This window comes from Dunckerocampus dactyliophorus, chromosome 10 (assembly GCF_027744805.1).
Source record: "Dunckerocampus dactyliophorus isolate RoL2022-P2 chromosome 10, RoL_Ddac_1.1, whole genome shotgun sequence".
Taxonomy (NCBI): Eukaryota; Metazoa; Chordata; class Actinopteri; order Syngnathiformes; family Syngnathidae; genus Dunckerocampus; species Dunckerocampus dactyliophorus.
Window position 1 is genome coordinate 12110551 of NC_072828.1, and position 22826 is coordinate 12133376.

At 41.1% G+C, this 22826-nt stretch overlaps 1 protein-coding gene across 2 annotated transcripts in view; it reads left to right on the top strand.

Annotated features, from left to right (window-relative positions):
* scfd2 (sec1 family domain containing 2) overlaps positions 1 to 22826 on the top strand; it is a 149838-nt gene that overhangs the window by 121380 nt on the left and 5632 nt on the right. For both annotated transcript variants that reach the window (XR_008572667.1, XM_054789294.1), the window contains exons 7-9: positions 10755 to 10900; positions 13682 to 13816; positions 21514 to 21633. Coding sequence is in view for 1 of the 2 variants with exons in the window: in XM_054789294.1 (XP_054645269.1) it covers positions 10755 to 10900; positions 13682 to 13816; positions 21514 to 21633 (401 nt within the window). In the remaining variant the exon portion in view is untranslated. The remainder of the gene's footprint in view (positions 1 to 10754; positions 10901 to 13681; positions 13817 to 21513; positions 21634 to 22826) is intronic.

Here is a 22826-nt window from a genome sequence, read left to right on the forward strand (position 1 = left end):
TGTAAACTATTTTTGATGACCAATAAAGACAAATGACTGAATGACAGATTTTGTAGCGCAACTTGGTATACCGGTTAAAGAAAATAAATATAGATGTTATCAAATTAGCACTTCTGGTTGTGATGTTTAATAGCATGAGTTAAGATACATAAGTCCTAAGATATAAGTACACTTTTTTTTGGAAAGGCTTTTTGGCCTACTTGTAAGATTCATTTGGGCTTCAAGATCAGCGAGTTTCAGGATTCATTTTGCACTAACATGTCATTTCATTTTCACTTGTTTTAATAATATTACACTTTTTGTGGGTTGTATGGTTGTATGTAAGTATTTTATTCTGAAAATAAGTATTTTCTTCTTAAAAGTCCTGTTTATTTCTAGATGTAGAAATCTTTATTTAGGCTATTTTATCAAGTAAAATTAACTAGCTGTATAGACAGACTAGTTTTAAGTATTTTTTCCTAATATCTAGTCTGTTTATCTTATATTTGGCAAGCCCTTTTTTGCATTTAAGATGGATTTAGGCTTATTTCAACATCTGTCAACTAGTTTCAGGATACAGCTTTAATACTTTACACTAGTATTAGGTGTTGGGTTGGGGTAGAGCAGGCCTTCCAGAAACTGGAAGATTGGTGGTTCAATCCTCGCTCCCTCAACAGTCAATGTTGAGGGAGCGCAAGACACTTCACCCACCTTCCCCCTGCCGTTGGTCTCTCAAGACAGAATGATGCCTACTACTAAGTGTTAGGTCATTTTTAGGGATGTCCGATATTATCGGCCACCGATAATCATCGGGCCGATACTGGCATAAAAAAGTGATATTGGCCAACATTAGTACCTTTTTTTATTCCTACGATAAAAGCCGATACAGAGCTTTTAGCGCCAAGGTCACAAATTTGCAACACTGCTGAACTTGCTGCATCCTGAAGTTAATACTGTGCTGCTCACAAGTCTGAGAATGAGGTAACTATATTAAAACAAGCAGAGTAACAACAAAGTTCACAATCAACTTACCAGCTCCTTAGAAATCGCGGGGTGGGGCTTACCATTCCACACACTTGTCTTACTCACAGTGTTTTTTTAAAGAAAGCTAAAAAAAACCCATCACACAGGAACGTAATAGGTAGATAACAACAGAGAAGACGCTTCCAATGAGTAATACAGAATAACCTACAACTATGTGAGCTCTAAACATGTAACTTAGTGGCTATTCACAACAACAGTACAGCAAAGCACGCTGGGAAACCGGAAGCTCTGCTGTCAAAACCATATACGTAGACTCTGCTTCGCTGAGCAGTGTCGCCGCCATTTTGGATGTGGCAAGGCTGCGCTGTAAGTGAATACAAGGAAGTTGAGTTAATGCCTCTCGTTTTTCCATTCACACACACACACACACACATAATATACTTGGGAAACAGTCAGGCACCAAAAACAATGTATTTGATCTTCTCAGATGGATAAGATAAGAACTTTATTGATCCCACACAGTAGTAAGTAGGACATATACTGTATATGGTAACGTAGCAGCAGTGTCATGTGGCATTGACTCTCCACTCATCTACTTCATCTCCTTACCATGGGAGACCCAAGTTCCCCCTGTGTCGGTCTGACTTTTGCGTTCAACGACGCTTGGTTTTCTCAGGCCGCTTTAAACAGATGCAAGTACGTAGAGCTGTGTAGGTACAGTGCAATGGAAATGGGACAAACTGTAAATAGCTTAACTGTGTTCTTCATTTGGACTTTCCAAGTCTCTCATACCAAGTTGTCCTTGTAGTTGTTGAGATTTTTTTTTAACTGAATAAGGTATCTACAAGCTCTATTAACTTTACTATTCCACATTTTCATTCTTTTCTTTCCTGTGTAAAAATTTGGCACAGTGGAACCCGCTTGGGTAGGTCTCGCTTATGTCTACATCAACCAACTCAACCAGTCCATCATGTTCTTCTTACTAAAAAAGTGTCCGCTTAAGTTGACTGACATACAGTGGAACCTTGGTTAGCATCATTAATCCGTTCCAGAAGGTCTGACCCTAACCAAAAGGTACTCTAACCGAATCAATTTTTCCCAAAAGAAATAATGTAAATCCAACTAATCCATTCCAGAAAGTTAACACAAAACACATTTTCATTAGTATTACTATTCTAGTTTTATATACAATAAATGCATACTAATACATGAATAAATGATGGATGAAAGGGATGAATGAACATTCAGTGTTACTTTTCCCTTCATTGTAGACGTGATTGTTGACAAAGGCACGATGTGGCAGCGAGATCAACACGGACATCACTTTCGTGTTTTGCTAGTTTGCGAGTTATTTTTTTAAATCAGAAGTGTTTCTCACCTGAAGCTTTTCTTTTGATCACGGCCTCTAAAATAACCCCAAATGGACCCAAAGACAGTTGCAAGTGCCAGCGTTTTTGTAAAGAAAGCAAGAAACTACACTATTAAATAAAAAAAAAAAACTCATAGCGAAACACGAAGGTGGTGTCCGTGTTGATCTTGCTGCTATATCGTGTCTTTGCCAACAAGTCTTCATTGAAGGTAAAAGTAGCCTTAAACATTCATTTATCCATTTCATTCATTACTGATAATTATCTAGAATTGTATTGTGTTAACATTTTTGAGTGATGGCATAACTGTTAGTTAGCAAAGAACTATAGAGTCAACCACTAATGACATAATAGACGGGCGACGTAGCTGACGTCTGGTTTCTGTTTCCATGTAGTAGCAAGCTAATAGGCTGCTAACCAGGACGTTTTGTGATAAAAATACATTAAGAACACAATTGGACTGTAATACGCAATGTACACGACAGGACGGATTTGATGTTAACTGGAAAATGAACGCAAGCCGGGGCAAAATTTTGATGTTAACTGAAAAACATGCTAACTGGGGCATGCGCTAACTAAGGTTCCAAAGTATATGGTTGACGACGTTTGTTGACATAACATTTTCTTTGAAAGATGGGTCTGTTCATGTCGACATGTGTTGTAGTATAAGCAGAGGTGGGAGCAAGTCAGTGTTTTTGTAGTCTCAAGTCTTTAATCTCAAGTCTCCAAGTGCAAAAGACGTGCAAATCCAAGTCAAGTCTCAAGTCAAGAAAAGACAGTTAGAGTCAATTCCGAAGTCATAGGCTTGAAATTTTTGATTCCTTACAAGTCACTGTTTAATGTATCCCAAATAAAATGCCATTTTAACAATGTCCCAATCTATTACATTTGACAAATACAATGAATGCATTTGTATTTGTATTATTGTGTTATTTTTTTAATAAAATAAGACCAGTGTGACAAGACTTTGTCCCAGAAAAAGAGTGCTGACATAGCATTCAGGATTCATGTTATCCACACTTTTGTTGTTTGTTCTTAAATCTGATTGGACGGTAATAGATGCATTCAATGAGGTAGAGTCAAAGGAAAAATATTGCCGATCACGTTAGTTGAATACTTTGAATGGGGACACATTTTACTCAACATATTCACTAAAAATCTCCAGTCTTTTCAAGTCATCAGACTAATGTCGGAGTCAAGTCTCGAGTCATTGATGTCAAAGTCCAACTTGAGTTGAGAAAGTTTTTGATGACATTCTCACGTCATGTCCAAAGTCAGCAAAATTGTGATTCGAGTCTGACTTGACTCGAGTCGAGAGTGGATAGTGGATAGTTCAAGTTACAGCACTAATAAGGAGACGAGGTGCATAGGAATCACAGACAATAACCACAGTAACGACAAAATCAACAATGAACCAGCGCCCCACATTCGACCACGCTGGCCTTTTATCCGCCACAAATGTTAATTGGCCGCAGGTGCGCAGCCACCAGGCGAGAAGCGGCTGCCTCTTCCTCCCCGGAGAAGGTACAGCCCACCAAAATAAGAGCAGGAGCGAGCGTCCCCTGTCCTGCGTCACAGATTGTCAGCCACTGGAAGAAACTTTTGCACATGGATGAAATCTTTATTGTCATTGTAGTCAAAGCATACATCAAAGTTAGCACAGTAGATAAGAGCCTAAAATATCAAAACAAGAATCAAAATAAAACAAAAGTACACACAAATGTAGGAAAAACAATATCAACAAACTGATGTAGGTTTTAAAAAATCCTTTATTATCACCCATTGTCTTTCTCTCGGGCCAAAGTCACAAGTAAGTTTTGTAAATTTGATTTTGGTCATGTCCAAAGGTGGTGCATGTTGGCCACACAGTCAGGACATCGGGAAGACCAGGGTTCAAATCTCCGTTGGGCATTTCTGTGTGGAGTTTGCATGTTCTCCCCGTGCATGTGTGGGTTTTCTCCGGGTACTCCGGTTTCCTCCCACATTCCAAAAACATGCATGTTAGGTTCATTGGTGGCTCTAAATTGTCCATAGGTATGAATGTGAGTGTGAATGGTTGTTTGTCTATATGTGCCCTGCCATTGGCTGGCGACCAGTCCAGTTTCCCAAGTCAGCTGGGATAGGCTCCAGCATACCCCCGTGACCCTAATGAGGATAAGTGGCATAGAAAATGGATGGATGGATTTTGGTTATGTCAGTAACCACTTATGTTGACATCAGTCAACCGGTCCGAGGTGGTGTCCGGGTTCCACTGTAACATGGGAACATGTTAAACACGGGAGGTGAATACACAAGTGCAAGTGTAAACATGGGATGCACTTCAATGTAACTTTGTTAAGCATGTTGGAAATGGTTCATGGTTCATGGTTTTAATTCATCCTGAACATACATGAGTCAAACAGTAGCACATCACATAGTACAATTCACAATTTTGCATGTCCAAAAAGGAGTAAGAAGAAGCAAAGCTTATTTAATCCTACCCCTCATCAGTTTCACATCAGTTGCAATACATTTATTCACCTCTTGTTCTTCCAAGTGTACTTTGTAGGTCTACATGACAATGTAGTGCAATCATAGCCAAGGTTTTTACTTACTAAAAGGAAGCTACAGGCTTAATAATAACTGATAGAATGGTTGAAAGAGTGGTTGATTGATAATGAGTGAGTACGGACCATGTACTCACCACAATGAAGAGTTAGTAGTCAGTGTAGTAGTGGTTAGATATTGTATTGTATGTACACAGTAGTTCAGGTCTCTTCTTATTTGTATTTTGTGAACATCAACTGCTCGCTCATTGTTGTGCATTGTTTGAGTTCCTTACTCAATCCGTTCCACAACTTGATTCCACATACAGAAATAAACAACATTTTCTTACACACCCGTACTTTCAGGTCGCCCTCGTTGCATCAGTTTGCAATACAGTAGATAAATGCAAGCCTTTCATGTATTGTAAACCCAGTTACTCCCCAAGGTGATACATTCCTTTGTACTTAAGCATCGCTCCCTTCTAAGGAAGAATTAATCACCCTGTCTCGTTTTGGTTTGGCAATACCATGAGTCCATCCTTTCATTTTCCCAACAAGTTGATAGCTGTTGTTGAGTCATTTCGGGCTAGCGTGACAGTGTGTTTTTCTGCCCGATAAAGGAGCGTGCCCTCGCTTGTGATTTCCCATCAAACTCCATCAATAGCGCAAAGCAAAGTGGCAGTTTCATACAGCTTTAATCGCACACCGCAACGGGAATCGTTGCGCAAATTGCGTGAGAGACATCAGGGCGTTCACGGAGGCGTGCCTTTGGCTGATACGGTGGTTGGCGAGGTGGCGTGAGATGAATTGATTCACAGGTGTTTTTCAGGCCGCCCGCCAAAGCCAGGCACTCCCCGAATCGGCACCTGGGCCTCGCTCAAGCTCAGTGATGCCACAACATCATCAACATTGCAACTACAGATGGCCCGAGGGAGGCGGGGGCTCTGTGCAACAGTGCAGCACCACTTCAAGGCGAGCCCTGCTCTTGCACTCTGCTGTTTTTGGCAGCAGGTCAAGCTCCGTCCTCACAGCAGACACGCAACATATTCACACTCAGCCTACGTCTTAGGCTTGATACCTAGCCCACACCTTTGAACATTGACAGAATGTGTGACTATTAAATGTTTACACCATGGGGCCCATACATTATTTTTAGCTCTGTGGCTCTAATAAGTGCTATTGTATATTTTATCCACTTTTTACATATACACTGTAACTCTGTACTTGTACAATGTAAAAGATGCCATACAGTATATCATATACAACAACATAACATGAAGAATAGCATAGCATAGCTATGTGAGCTACAGTGCTAACATTACACTCACATTTTAAGTTAGACTATTCGCTGAGGAAAAAAACAAATGATCAACTTACAGCGGTAGCTGACAGAAGGATAATTAGCAAAACAGCATTTTAAGATGTGTAGCGAAGCCTTTTTGTTGTTTGCGGTGGGCATGTCAGAGGCAAAAAAGACGTGCCACCACGAGAAAGGAGGTGTTTTTTTGATGTCATGAAAACCTTCAAAAGCAACCGTTGGAGCGCCTCTTATTTGCCTCTTCATGCTTGTTGCTCACAGACAGGCTTGAGGGACAGAATTACTGTTCGAACATCATTTAAAATAAACTTTTGCATAATTAATAGGGCACCATTAAAAAAAGTAGGCATTAAAAAATACTTACAGTTTTGACTCCATTACCAGACTGTATTTGTTCCCCACAGGAAAAAAAGGCTGAAAAAGATTAGTCGAAATCATATCACTATGCAATTATATCACTTCATTCTTATTCACACGCAATTTCTCGCAATTCCAACTTCTATTTTAGGATGCTTTGTCAGGTGTAAATGCTCTGCTGGTTTTGCCTGCAGTCATTCTCTCCTCTTTGCAAAGATAAGACCCCCATCCGAGTTGGCAAACCGTCCAACACTTTGTCCCGAGTACGTTTACCTTTCATCTGTCAGGCCAGACGCTTTACATTCCTGGAGTCAGCGCCTCAAAACAAAGACTCGCTGCGTTGGATTGGATATCCTCTGTATGGGAAGGAAAGGGAACAAATAGCAGAGATTAGACTGACAAAGCCAAGCTGCAGGCTGAGCTGACGTTGATGTATTCCTGTGGCATATGCAGCCTGCCAAGTAACAATGAGGCAATAAAAGTATATAACAGTAAGAAGGTCACTAATGCAGCCTTATGAAACTCACACACTATCTTTTGTTTGTATCACAAAGTGTATGTCGGAGCTGCAGTCAGTTTTCAAGCCGTGTCAGTGATGTATCCAAATGCATGTTTTAGATTTTTATCTGCAGCTATGAGATATACCACACAGGGATGTTTAACATGTGAGCTCATGTGATATTATGCAACCTACACTTTAATGAGGTTCAAAGTTAGAAGCATAGTGGCAGAAGTCACGCCAAAACTTTTGAGTCCACTTCAAAGCTCTCAAATATTAGGATATTTCAGTCTCAGAGGTCCTACAATCCAAGATTGAAGAGTTTTATTGTCATATGCACAGTAAGACAGGTAGTTATACTACGAAATGAAATTCTTATTCTGTTCATTCTCCCTAAAAAAAAGAAAGAAAACACAAGAAAATGAATAAGAACAGAAGAAACATTAATACCAATAAATTAAAAGCAACAATAATATGTTCAGTGTTATGAGTGTGTTGCGTGCGGCGTGTGTGAGTGCTTCGTTGAGAAGCCTGATGGCCTGTGGGTAAAAGCTGTTAGCCAGTCTTGTGGTCCTGGACTTCAAACTCCTGTAGCGTCTGCCTGATGGTAGGAGTGTGGATAATGAGTGTTGTGGATGTGTGCTGTCCTTGATGAGGTTGTGTGTTCTGCGTAGGACTCTAGATGTATAAATGTCTTGCAGTGAGGGGAGGACTGCCCCAACAATGTTCTGTGAGGTCTTGATCACCCGCTGGAGTGCCTTCCTATCACGTGTTGTACAGTTACCGTACCAAACAGTGATGGAGGCGGTAAGGACACTAAGGACACAAGAGTGTGTTGGCCAAATCGTAGCCTGCCAAATCGATGCTGAAATTTAGACAGTTCATGGCACCTATGCAGAGCTCCCAGTTGCATTTTAAGATGTGTAGCGAAGCCTTAAAGTGGTGGGCGTATACACGTTGTGAGCTCATTTATCTATATACTTAGGGGCTGTTCAGAGGCGGTATCACGTCCATGAGGATGGAGCTTTTTTTGTTCATGGCACCATGGAAATCCGCAACTTCAAAACTGACCTTTTGAGTTGCCTCTTCTCTCAAACGTGGAGCAAAGATTTGTGTCATGTTTGGTGCTTTTAAACGTAGTACTCTTAGAACATCATCAAAAAATCCATTTTGCATCATAGGGGAATAGGTGTGTATGTATGGAGACGTTTTCCCATCCGTGTATGAAGCGTGTTCATGTACAAAGCTCCTTTTGTGCAGTTCTGGCAGCAGTACTGTTGGAGTCAACAATGTTCTAGTTGGTTCCGAGCCATGCTGACACGGTTTTTATGTGCTCTATAACACAGCTGAGCGTCGTTTTAACTGCCACATTCCTGCAGGTGCCAGTCCACGTATTCTGCAAAACTGCCTCCTTAATTCTCGCCATCACAGTCACTCTAAAGCTGACATTTTGAATTTATTTTAGCTTCCTTCCTGAAGTGTGTCTTAAAATTGTGGGGCTTTTTTCTCTGCGAATAAAGGCACTCTTGTCCTCACGCTTCCTTCTTATTAGTTTGACTACACACGCCCAGCAGGAGCATTCATAACTTAGAGCCAGTGTAAATGTTTTTGCATGTGTTAGCCGATTTGCTTGGGCCAATTTTTCAAAAAAAAACTCGCCAAACTTTAAGGCAAGCCAGGTGATAATTGCGCTCGCAAAGCCGTGCTTCTTGCTTTTTGTGATTATTCGTATGTTGTATTCTGAGATTGTTTTCTTTGGCTGTACATTTCTTTTTTGTTTGTTCCATTTGTTTGTTTGTATCTGTGTGCCTTTTTCATCTAAGGCTTTTGACATATTACCCTCTTTTTTTCTTTGTTTTTTTTTTTTTACAATGGGTTTAGAGAAAATACAGTGGCTCCCCGCATATTTGAAAATCAGCCTTCGTGACCTTGCAAATTTGCTGATTTTTCGCTGATTATTTTCTATTATTATTTGTGGGAAATTGTGTCCTTTATGAGAACAATCTTTGGTAGAAAGCGCATGCTTGGTGATCATTCATAAATACTGAATATAGTCATGAATGACATAAAGGCAGCACAGGGAGTAACTGCGTTGTGTCAGTACCAGCGTAGTCCGAGTGGTGCCGTTACGTTGTGTGTTCCACATGTGTTATTTTTGGTTGCGCTGTGAGTGAGGTATATCCATTTGGGTTGATGACTTCCTGTTGGTTTGTGTTGTTGAGTAAGGGTACAAATGTCAAGCTCAAGCAAATTGATGTAATGTGCAGCAGTGCCTCGACATAGCAGCACAGCCCAGGCTTGATGAAGTAGTCAAAGATAGACATCTTGGCTGGCACCTCAATCATTTTGCTTTTCTTGCCGTTCACAGGGGGTTTCGAAACGGAACCCCATAAATCAGGGGTGTCCAAACTTTTTCCAGCGAGGGCCACATCGTGAAAAGTGAAAGGACGCCAGGGCCACTTTGATATTTTGTAAAGCGGCACATAGAGATACGCTGAGAAGATATATTGTATGTAGCTCAAGAAAAAACTGCATTTCACTTTTGTAATATAGATAAAATTACCAAAAATGACGTTTTTTTCCATAACAATACAATTTTATTCTTGTAAAATTGCGACTTTTGTTCTTCATTCGATTATGACTTTTTTTTTCTTAATATTTTGACTTTATTCCCATAAAATGACAGCTGTTTTTTCCATTTCTGATGTTTTTTTTTTTTCATTTCAGCTTTCCTCTTGTAAATTTTCTTCTCGTAATTCTAACTTTATATCTTTTAAAACAATAATGTGTTTTTCCATATTTCAACATTGTTAGTAAAAGGATCATTTTTCCTCATTTTACAAGTTTATTCTCATAAAATTGCAACGTTTTTCCCATTAGAAAACTTATTTATTAAAACTTTTTTTATTTTTTATTTTGACTTCACTCTGGTCAAATTTCTGCTGTTCATTTTTTTGTATAATTTTCCAAACATTTCAACTTTCTTCTTGTATTTAGATTTTCTTCTCCTAATATTTTGTCTTTATTCCCATGGTATAAATTTCCCCCCCAACCTCAGTTTCCAAAAATTACAACTTTATTCATTGTTTTTGTCTTTACAAAAAAAAAAAAACATTTTTCTTTAACATTTCAACATCATGCTCCTATTTTTCCTGAGAAATGATGGCTTTTTTTTTCCCTTGCTAGATGACAGCTCTTCTCTTAATATTTGGACTTTTGATTGATTTTCCCATTTTTGTTGCTGTTGTTGTTTTTTTAAGTGTCAAATGACATTTTTAGACTGTGCTGCGGGCCGATAAAATCACAGCCGCGGGACGCAAATGGCCCAAGGGCCGCACTTTGGACATCCCTGCCATAAATGCAATATACTGTATGTATATCTACTGTATATAGGAATCTGGATCAGACGCTGTAATGTTGAATCCTTTTATGTTTAATCTTGAATATTTAAAACTGCCATTTAGCATGTCCACACAGTTTCAAATTTGATTACATTTTGAGTTAAAGTTCATTTTTTATTGCATCTTTTAATGACACAAGTAGCGAAAAATGGAATGTAATATGAAAAAAGCAAATACTGTGGCCCTCTCCATATGAAATAAAAAATACCATTACAAAAATATATAGTTGACATATTGGAGTTAAGTTGAATTCATGTCATGCACCATAATTCTCTTCCTAGTTTAGTTTGTTTTCAGTCGTATTTGTTGTTCCGTCTTTCTCAGGGTGCACCCAGGCGGACGAGCTGACCACAGAGAGGGTCCACTCCACGGTGGAGGACATGTTCCAGACCCTCCGTGGGCTGAGCCACGCCAGAGACCACCTGAAACAACTGCGACGCGTCTACACAGCCAGCGATGGCGTCCACCAGGTACACCACACTCACCGGGCCGCGTCTCATAGGAACCAAGGAAACAAAAGAAATCGACGTGTGCGACTTCCAAATAAGGTGGAGAGGGGGGGCTTGGGGGACATTCGCCGCCCGCAGTGTGTTTGTTATTCTCCTATGGGGTTTTTTTGCTAATAAAATTCAACACAGTCCGCATCAGAACATCGCCGACGATAGGAAAGAAAAACCTTTGTGTTTGTCTTAGCTCCTGCTTGCATGAAGATAGCATACAAGACACAGAGGTCTTTTCTTCTGGATTATGTAACCATTTATATCTCTATGTCTTCTTCAAGGCTTTTTTTTTTCCAAAGTTGGCCATGAGACGCAAGCTAACTCACTGTAGCTCAGGCGCATAAAGGTTTTAGATCTTGAGAATTCATCCATTTCTTTACTTTTATGTGCCTTAATCTACTTCGGGGTTCCGCAAAGGCTGGTTGTTGCACTAACAGAAGCTATCTGTAACTAACGTCTAGTTGGTCTCCATGCTAACAGAAAAGAACTGTAGCTAAGCTCCAGCTATTCCATATGCTAACAGAAGATATTTGTGGCCACGTTTGAGCTTGGTCATTAAGAAGTATGCTAATATAAGCTACAGTACCTGTATGTAAACTCCAGTCGGTCATTATGCTAACAGAAGCTAGGTGTGTCTAAAGTCTAGTTGGTCATTCTGCTGACAAAAGCTAACTGAAGTCGTGTTCGAGTTCATCTTTATGCCAAAAGAAGCAAACTGTTGTAAACGTATGCTGTGAGTTTGAGCTTAGTTATTATGCTAACATTATGCTATTATTATGCTAACAACTAACTCTCCTAACTACTAACCCTCCCGTTTTCACCGGGAAACTATCTGTCCTTCTCTCCTGACGCACCGAAATGTCCCTTATTTTCACTCATTTTCACTTTTTTTCCAGAAAATCTCGCTTATTTTAGAACACAAATGTTGACAGGTACGGTCTTGCTAACTGTACATTGTTATGGTAACACAAGTACACGGTATATCCACAAACCGGTTGATGGTTGTTCTAAGAGCTTCAAAGAGAAGCTAACTGTGGCTAAGTTTTAATTAGTCTCTGTGCTAACAGAAGCTAAATGTACCTCAGCTCTAGTTGACCATTATGCTAACAGAAGCGACCTGAGTCTTGCCCTCCAGCTAGCTTTTATGGTAACAGCAGTCAGCTTTGTCTTTATGGTAATCATGTTCCGTTTTCTCCTGGAACATTCCATTCTTTTAACGTGCTCTACTCATTGTTTTTCAACCCTGCTACATATTAATATAACTGCTTTCTTTTGTGGAATTTATTTTGCCGATCCTTGTCCAGCTACGCCAAAAAAACACCACTAGGGAAATTTGATATGTACACGTGCACTAGCGTGTGTGCAGACGAATACTTAACCAGTGGCATTATCATATGACAGTTTTTTGGTGACGTGGATGTTTTTGGAGGGAAGGACAGATGGAGACTCAACTGTGTTACTCAACTGGGATTGTTAGATGCTTGTGTGTTGTGTCAGATATTTTGTTCGTAGCTGAAGCAAGCTGACTCATTTAGCACAGCTTTGCTAAACACTGTTGCTAAATATTAGTTTGTATAATTAGTCACATATACATTGTGAAGGCACTCAGCCACTAGAGGAGTGGAAGGTCTCTACTGTTGACACTCCGTGGTGAGGAGAAAACACTTGCATATATACACTAATTCAACATCATAGTATCCCGCTCCAGCTAGCTAAAGTTAACAACAGTTAACGCCAATTTAACTGTCCAGACTACAGCTAGCCTTTATGCTAAACTGTTTGTCCAAGCTCCAGCATTGTTGTTCGGACACAAGCTATCCAGTCTCAAAATTGTTACGCTAACACACGCTAATATCTATGCTCCAGCTAGCCCTTTTGTTAACACAAGATAACCTATTGCAGTCTCCAGCTGATTGTTGTGCTAACTGAGTCTGTAACCAAGTTGTAGTTCGTATGTATGCCAACAGAAACTAACAGGAGCTAAGCTCCAACAAGTCATTATGTTAACACAAGATAACATATTATTTACTGTATATTTTAAGATCCAGTTGATTATGCTAACTGTATCTAAACTTCAGCTAGTCTGTATGTTAACAGAGTAATCAATAATGAGGAGCCAAATTCAAGATGCTAACACAAGCTAACTGTCTTTAAGCTCCAACTATTCCTTAAGTTAATACAAAGTAACTACTTACTCCAGAGGCATTGTCGTGCTAACTGTATCCATGCTAACAGAGGTTATCTGTAGCAAAGTTGTAGATACTAACAGAAGCTAACTGTATCTAAGCTCTAGCTAGTCCTTCAGCTAACTACCATAAGACCATAAGCTAACTATTTATTTCCAAGTCAGCCCCCACCCCAGTCTGTTTGCTAACAGACGCTAATACTAGCTATTTACAGGCGCAGTAGTGCTATACTAACAAGCTAACTGAATCGACACTCCATTTCGTCCATATGTTAAAACAAGATAACTGCGTATTCCAGGGTCCAGTAGATCTGTGCTAACTGGATCTAAACTGCAGTTAGTTTGTATGCATCCAGAAGGTACCCGTAGCCAAGTTCTACTGTAGTGAATCTCTAACAGACGCTAAATGTTCAAGGCTCCTCCAGTTGACTAGTTCTACAATGCGAAGCAGTGAAAGTGTGTCAGGTGTTATGGGGGGGGGGGGTTTAGCTCCATTAGGGCCAACAAATGCTGCTGCAGCGGCATTTACTTAAGCTTAGCATTTTAATTTTTCCTCTCTTTGGCAGGCCACCTATCGGCCATTCCTACGACAGATTCTGGAGGAGGTCTTTCACCCGGACAGACACGAATGTCCCGACATCGAGCACATGTCCGGGGGCCTCACGGACTTCCTGAAGACCGGATTCAGCATGTTCATGAAGGTCAGACATTTAAGTCACAAAGTCAACCCAGGAATGTTTTGTCTTCGTAAGTCTTATCAGAGGTGGGATGGCAACTCCGGAAGTGTTGACAAATACACCACAAGGTGGCACTGTTATTAAACCCCCAGGTTTGACCGCATAACTCACATTGACTTGAAATTTCTCACCGCTCAATGTGCTCTACAAAACACCCGCTGTAACTTCATCTATCTGTATCACATGTATACTAGCATGTCTTCCATAGCACATAGGGGGCATGAGACCACAACACATAGGGGGCACCACAGACATGTGACAAAATTTGGACATACAGTAGCGCCCCACTTGGGGATGACGTTCCACACCCACCACAAATGTCTGTTTTTTACACACGGCTCGCTCCCACCCCTCCAAACCCTCCTCGTAGCTTAACGTTCTTCTCCGATTTCAGATCAACATTTGCAAAAAAAAGCGACTGTTGTAATTATTAGATTATCTTCATCTTCAGAACTCTCTCTCTTCAATTGCCATTGTCCACTGGTGACAGAAGCTAACAAGCTAAATGCTAAATGCACAGCTCAGGTTTAAGGTCTGAATATGCCTCACACACTCATGAAACACATTTAAAGTGTAAAATGTGTAAGTACTTACCATTAATGTATGATAATGATGATCAAAAGAATCGGAGTCACGGGTTAGCGCGACAATCGCTGTGGGCCGCCTCCACCTCGCTCCGGCGTGGCTAGCAGTACAAGGCTCCCCCGGCTTCCCGACTAGCTGCAGGAGAAGGTGTTTCTCCAAGACGTGTCAACATAATCCACACTGCTCGTCTACTAACCATTTATTCATCTGTATTCACCTCACAGGCAGCTTTGAGGCCGGATTGATACATCTGAGTTTCACTTTTGCTTTGCACAGCAGCTAGCATGCATTAAAGGAAAGTGTGAAATCACAACGCTTGACAAAAAAACATTATCAGTGAAGCATGAAGACCATCCATCCTTCCATTTTCTATACCGCTTCTCCTCTTTAGGGTCGCGGGGGCATGCTGGAGCCTATCCCAGCTGACTTTGGGCGACAGGCGGGGTACACCCTGGACTGGTTGCCAGCCAATGGCAGGGCACATATAGACAAACAACCATTCACACTCACATTCATACCTATGGACAATTTAGAATCGGCAATTAACCTAACATTCATGTTTTTGGGAATGTGGGAGGAAACCGGAGTACCCGGAGAAAACCCCCACACGCACGGGGAGAACATGCAAACTCCACACAGACTGCAAACTCCATTGTACCTGACTGCGGCCCCCATTATACCTGTGTTATCATGTATTTATCATTGATTACTGATGTGATTTCTGCAAAAACACAGCCTATTTCCAGAGGAAAAAAATATATAAATAATAATAAATAAATAAAATTTACCAAAAATTAGGCAATTTTCCGGCCCGTGCGGGGGATCCACAGTTTACGTCATACCAGACACTGATTTGGAGATTCATTACGGCAAGGTCCCGCCTCGCTGGGTTGGTTCTGTGTGAAATGCACAAACAAAATGCACTGTGCTCTGTTTTTCCTGCAGCATCTCTGTGTGAAAGAGGCTAACGACATGTCACCAGGGTCTCCTTCCCCCGCAGCACAACTTTCCACTTGGGGTATAAAATAGTTAATTTCGGCGGTTTGTCAGCATCTCCGACGGGGGCGGGAGGCTAGGATACACAGACCTCGAGTTGCGGGTTATGTTAATATTTTTGCCCAAATGTTTTCCTGCAACACACATGTATCTGCGGCCTTGTGGGAAATAAATATCAGCCATCCACAGTGTGTTTATCCCACATCTGGGCCTGCTTAAAGTGATCATTACCCTCGCGGAGCACGAATTAGACGGCTTACATAACCGTGGCCTGATTTTACTCAAATGAGGAGACCTGGCCCCCAAAGCCACCAACTCAGACTGACTGTAACAGACTGTAAGTTCATGTATGTATATGGGCACAGTGCTCCACTATTTTTAACCACATGGGCTATACCATAATACACCCCGGGGGAGCTGCTGCAGCTTTGCTCTAACTGTCATGTCTGAGTGAATGTGTTTGTCAGGGTCTTAAGTGCTTCGTGTGCAAGAGTTTTGACGCATTCTGCAGTCCTCACTTAAACAACGCTTGCATTTTACATTTCCACCAGTGAAGCACAGTATGGGATTTGCCTGCTACCACCTAATGATTTCTACGTGTTGCTTTCATGCCACAGTTTTGTTTTGTTTTTACATTAAAACCACAATGACGTGCAGTGGCAGTGGTTCTCAGTTATTGTCTGTCATACTGTACCCACCCTGGGGGACACAAATGTTTTCATGCCCCTCCGATTTGAAGTACTACTGACAAACTGATAATATCTATTTATTTATCTGTATTGTACAGACTGAACGTGCAACTGAAACCAGGAAAATACAACAAAACTGCACGCTGAGTACGATAAATGTGTACATGTTGGCCAGTCTGCACTAACATTGAAAGTACTCCTGTCTCGCACGCCCCACAGTTCGCCGCGCCTCACCAGCAGGGCCCGCCGCACTATTTAAGAAACACTGATGTATGGCAACTTTCCGAGTGTGTAGCGGTAATCGGCGGCTGTTGCTCAGTACCGCTGGTTGCGTTTTCTTGAAAATGTCAGGCAGACATGTTTTTTCGGATGTAAGGATTGTGTATCGAAATCATAGTAAGGAATATTTTCTACTTACTGTAGTGCCTCACAGAGATCCAATCTCATTTTAAAAGCTCGTGAAATGAGCAGACTATGGCCTCTCTAATAATTTTATAAATGTATTTTTATATAATCCAAATTTTTTTTTTCTTAATTCCCGCAATTTAATTATTAAATACATTGTTTTAGGTTACCCAATACGTATATGAAGTGGTCATGAAATAACTATATTGGTCATTAATTAAATAAGATCAATAATCCATCCATCCATTTTCTATACCGCTTCTCCTCTTTAGGGTCGTGGGGGCATGCTGGAGCCTATCCCAGCTGACTTCGGGCGACAGGCGGGGTACACCCTGGACTGGTCGCCACCACATATTAACACACACATAAACAATCATTCACACTCACATTCATACCTATAGACAATTTAGAGTTGCCAATCAACCTAACATTCATGTTTTTGGATGTGGGAGGACACCGGAGTACCCGGAGAAAACCCACGCACACACGGGGAGAACATGCAAACTCCACACAGAAATGCCCAAGCGAGAATCGAACCCAGGTCTTCCTGATCTCCAGACTGTTACTGTGTTGGCCAACATGCTAACCACTAGACCAAAGCTCAATAATGTTATTAACCATATACATATACCATTTACCATATACTGTATTTCACAATTTATTATCTCCGCCAAGCGCAGCACGGAGGATATGCTTTTGCCGGCATTTATATGTCTGTTAGTTTCTGTTTGTGTTCAAAATAACTTGAAAAGTTCTGAATGGATTTGGGTGAAATTGTCAGGAATTGTCAGAAATGGGGTATGGAGGAACGGATTACATTTTGGGGGTGATCCAAAATTCTAAATTTTCCCAGAATTCACCGATTCAAGCCAGTCCAACATCAAACTGTTGAACACATTCAGGCTACCTATGTTTATACTGGAAAAAATTCTAAATTTTCCCAAAGTTCACACTTCTGCGTGAAACTGCTATTACCAACCACTACTTCCACATTTCTCAACCAATTCACCTCATTCCAACATTAAACTCATTCAACAAAGTCAGGACATTCGTGCTATTAGCCACAGCACAAAAAGTCAAAATGCCTTTGATCTAAAGAGGTAGAGCAGGGGTGGCCATTACGTCGATCGCGAGCTACCGGTAGATCCCCAAGGTAGTTTGGGTCGATCGCGTAAACGTCACTTTGTGGTTGTCATATGACATCAGTCAGCTGACGTTAAGCTCCCCTCCTGATTCGCGCTTGCTCCCCCGCAGCGTTTCAAGCTACACACAAATATGCAACTTTCATCTTTATTATCCTGATTATGGATAAACTAACTCTGCGGTAAGATGTCTATATCTATAACAGAAGTTATCTGTTCATTTGTAGCAGCTAGTTACGTAGAAAAAAAGTGTATTGTTTACTGGCTTTGCTTGCCGTCATGAACTCTACTACAGAAATCAGTGTTTTCTACATGTTCGCTTCTTAAACTATTATTTCATGATGAAATTAAAAATGCGCCCATTGGTGAAACCTTTTCAATATGTTGCCTTGACTTCGGTTGCATTGTCTTTTGCATCATCATTTTAAATTCTTGTATATGGGTAATGTTTGATAGCAAATGCTAACTGGATGTAATACATGAACTGTGTGCCCTAATGAACGTTACATAGCTAATTTGACTGACATATTACCAGAACACTAGGTCCCCAACTTACGAACATCCAACTTGCGAACATTTGCGGCTACGAAGACAAGCCGACTGGTCTATATTTTATTTTATTTTGCCTTGTTGTCGCTCAATCAGTATTTATACTGCTACATGCTTGACCAGTAGAGGGCACTGTGACACTGCTAATGGGACCAACAGGTCAAGTAAGACACTGAGGAGCGAAAGCTAAATTGTAGCTGTATGATACAACACGGACAGAGCGTGTGATTAAAGTTTATGAAGAGTTAATAGGCCTGCTTAATTCTACACCACCCACAGAACACTACCTCTTTTAGAAGAGTCTAACGACGACGACCATTTGTCCTTTTTTCAATAACTCCTCCTCCAACTCCACCACAACAACGTATGCTCGACCACTCCTCTTCAAAGGTAAATAACATTTATCAGTACGTATTATTATAGCATTTTTATTATTATTGGTTTTTGTCATTAATTATCCTCGTTTAATATTACTACTGCATCCAAACTCATATTTACATACATACACATATACTGTATATATGTATACACGTACATGTAGCACCTATATCATTGGTAATATTACCTTTTCCCCTTCTTGAGAACAATTCGACTCAAGAACGGTCGTCTGGAACCAATTGTGTTCGTAAATTGGGGACCTAGTGTACTCAGGTTAGGTACACAACTATTTAGGAGTTATGTGGAATTATCTTTATTTCCTATATTGAAGCGAATTATGATAGCAACTACTTTGATTATCTGTACACTTTGAAAATGTGAAATACTAATCATTAATATTTACAATTGAAGTTCAGAGTTTACTGGTTACATTTTGTATATGTTATATGTTTTATAGAAAGAGGTAGATCATTTTGACTTGTACTTGCATGCTGAGAAAGTGCGTGCACTCCTGATATACATGTATAACATACATAAATACCTACTCATATTTTTTAAAAATAAATATATACTTTCTATATTTATAGTAGTAGGTAGATCTTTGGGGCGCCGTCATTTTAAAGCAGCTCACAGGCTATAAAAGTGTGAACATCAAAGCATTCCACTAATAAGGCCATCACTCTGCATCCTCCCTCTAACAGCTGGCTTAAGTAGGCCTAATTGCCAATCTGCCACAGGTGTGTCTCCCTGCCACACCCGTACTCAGCACTCAGGTTGCCGAGGCATAAAGAAACATACAATGAATGCACAGAACATAACATGTACGAGCATATTAGGAGCCCACATTGGACAATAGCCGGCTAAATATCGAGCCACAACAGTCCTCACTGGCTAACCCGCCCATTGTGTTCTGCCTCCTGATTGGCTGTAGACCATTATCAATCAATCTCCTTTGTGCCGTTTCCTGTTGTGGTCAATAGTCACTAGCAAACTAGCTAACTGTGTGAGCTGCTGCTAACCACCAATAAACAAAAAAAGAAGAAGAAGAAGCTAACCGGCTAAATGAATCTTCGGTTCAAGGAGTAGGACGACGGCAGGAGCAATATGTTGTAACAAGGATATAAAAACGCTACAGCCGAACGCCACCAGGACGAGGCACAGTCAGAGGAGTGAATACGCGTGAGTCACTTAATAATTTCCTGTGTCCAAACTAGTAGATTGGTCATTCAAATCCAAATGAAATTTGAACTTTGAGAGTGTTTAAACAAGAGACAAATGTGAGAAAATGTTCATGCCTGTCTGAGAAAAATGTAGAAAATGTATTGTCAGGCGTTTTACAGCTTTAAAACATAGAATAATTGCAAACAAATAAAGTTGGCTACTTCGTGGATTTCATTTATTGCAGCCCGACTCACACTAATCCTCTCGCACATGGATGTTGCTGTGTCCGTAAAACACGCTGACCAAAACACCAAAAACACACACACACACACACACAGAGCTAGAGGGCAGAAGACAACAGCAACACATGTCGACTCATCCCTGACATGCTTCGCTCCCGCCAGCTGCCTCTTTCACGTGTACAGCCATCCTCGCCACCGTGGGTGCGCCAGAATACGCCGCCCACCCCCGCCACCTCCTGCAGCTTTCCCTGAGCCAATAGAACATTGCCATTATTTCCTGCAGAGCTAATCACATGCGGCAGACACACAGCACCCCCACTGTGCAAATTGACAATCACACATCAGCGTTGTTGAATGTCTGAACGCTTCACATGAGAAAGGGGGCTTGTAGACCTGCTTACATGTCCACGTGTTGGCTGCCATGACACCAGGGTGTGAAGACAAGGCTTCATAGGCGCAACAGCCTCAGGGGGTGGCTGTGGTTAAGACTGCAGCTTGCAGGTGCGATTACCCCATCCACATAATCATAAGGGACGGAGGAGTGAAGGTGACGAGCCACCAAATGTGTCAAACATAGACAAGACCTGCACTCACACTAGTTCATTCATTAGCGAGAACATAACAGCAGCGCCATATTTGTGTCGGATTGTAGCTAGCTAGCAAGTTACGTCCTGGTTCAATTGGAATTACATAAGATGTGTTATGAGTGGGGCCCGCACGGTTAGCATGTTGGCCACACAGTCAGGAGATCGGGTTCGTGGAGTTCACAAGTTCTCGCCGTGCGTGCATGGGTTTTCTGCGGGTACTCCGGTTTCCTCCCAAAAAACATGCATGTTAGGTTAATTGGCCCCATGTTAGGTTAATTGGATTGTTTGTCTATATGAGCCCTGTGGTTGGCTGGTGTCGAGTTCAGGGTGTGCCCCGGCTCTTGCCCAAAGTCAGCTGGGATAGGCTCCAGCATACCCGCGACCCTAGTGAGGATAAGCGGCATAGAAGATGGATGGATGTTATGGATGGAGGGCCACACGGTGGTTAGCCTGTTGACCACGCAGTCAGGAGATCGGGAAGATATGGGTTCGAACCTCCTTTGGGCCTCTGTTGCGTGTTCTGCTTGCATGTGCTTGGGTTTTCCCCGGTTTTCTCCTCCCACATTCCTAAAATGTTAATTAGGTTAATTGGGTTAGGTTAGTTTAGGTTAGGTTAGGTTAGGTTAACTCTAAATTGTACATAGATAATGATTGTTTGTCTATACAGTATGTGCCCTGCGATTGGCTGGCGACCAATGTCAGCTGTGATAGGCTCCAGCATATCCGCCATGCTAGTGAGGAAAAGCATAAATGGATGGTGTTATGAATGGACATGGCTGGTTGTTTGGTTTTGGGCCATAGTGACTCCTATTGTGAAAGAAATTACTACTGTACATAGGCCAAAATTTTGAACCATGCCACGCTCCTTGGCCTCCTTAAATAACCTTCTCTAACTAACAAACCTACCTATGCCATTCCCACCCACAGGTGAGCCGCCCACATCCCAGCGACAACCCACTGCTCTTCCTTTTCCTGGTGGGTGGAGTCACACCCTCAGAGCTCCGCCTCATCAAGGAGACCATCGCTGCCTTGAAACCAGGAACTCAGGTGAGTGCACCGCATTCAGCCAATTATGGTTCCAACAAAAACAATGTGCACTCACACTGCTCTGCACACATATGGAACTTACTGGAACTTTTCTGACTTGGTGATTATTTTGAGTCCTTTTGTTTATTCCTATTACACAAGAGGCGGTTATCATTAATAACTGGCGGGAGGAGCATTGATTATACAGTATGTTCAGGTCAGGGTATTGCCAGTTACTGACATGGAATGCATGTTACAGTAATCCCTTGTTTATCACGGTTAATTGCTTCCAGTCCCGATCAGTGAGTTTCTGCGAAATAGGATCCCTTCTTTATAAATGAATGAGTATGCATTTAAGTATGCTCGTAAATCCCAGAAAATTCACTCAAAACATGTGAATTCAATTTAAATGACGTGGTGTCTTTGAACGCAACTCCTCATTGCTCATAATAACACAGTTAAAGTCTGATTCAAATATCTGCTAAAGAGACCAGTGTTTGGTAAGTAGCTTTTCAGACATACTGTATGTGCCACCTCTTAACTTGATTTACATTTTCACTTAATTTTGCGCTGTTAATACATACAAATATATATATAACCCTGCCCTGTCATTTATCTTTCTTTCAATAAAATACAGTAAAACTGGGCATATTTCACACATCGTGTGACATGGTTTGACATGATTAATTAATTTGAAAAATGTGATTAATCTGATTTAAAATTTTTATCATTTGTCAGCCCTAATTACATTATATATATTATATATACACTTCTCAAAAAAATTAGAGGAACACTTCGAAAACACATCAGATCTAAACTGGGGGAAAAATGATTTTGAATATATTTCCTGATAATAAGTGGGTGATGTATTAGTAACAAAATGATGCCACATAATTTGATAGAAATGAAAATGATCACCCTATAGAGGGGGAAAATCAAAGACACCCCAAAAATGAAAGTGAAAAAATGATGCAGCACACTGGTCCATTTTGCTAAAATGTCATTGTAGCAACTCAAAATGATTCTCAGTAGTTTGTGTGGCCCCCACGTGCTTGTACGCATGCCTGACAACGTCGGGGCATGCTCCTAATGAGACTACGGATGGTGTCCTGGGGGATCTCCTCCCAGATCTGGACCAGGGAATCACTGCGGTACCTGGACGCATGGAGGAGATTCCAGGAGACAGGTAGTTACTCCAGGAGAGCTGGACAGGG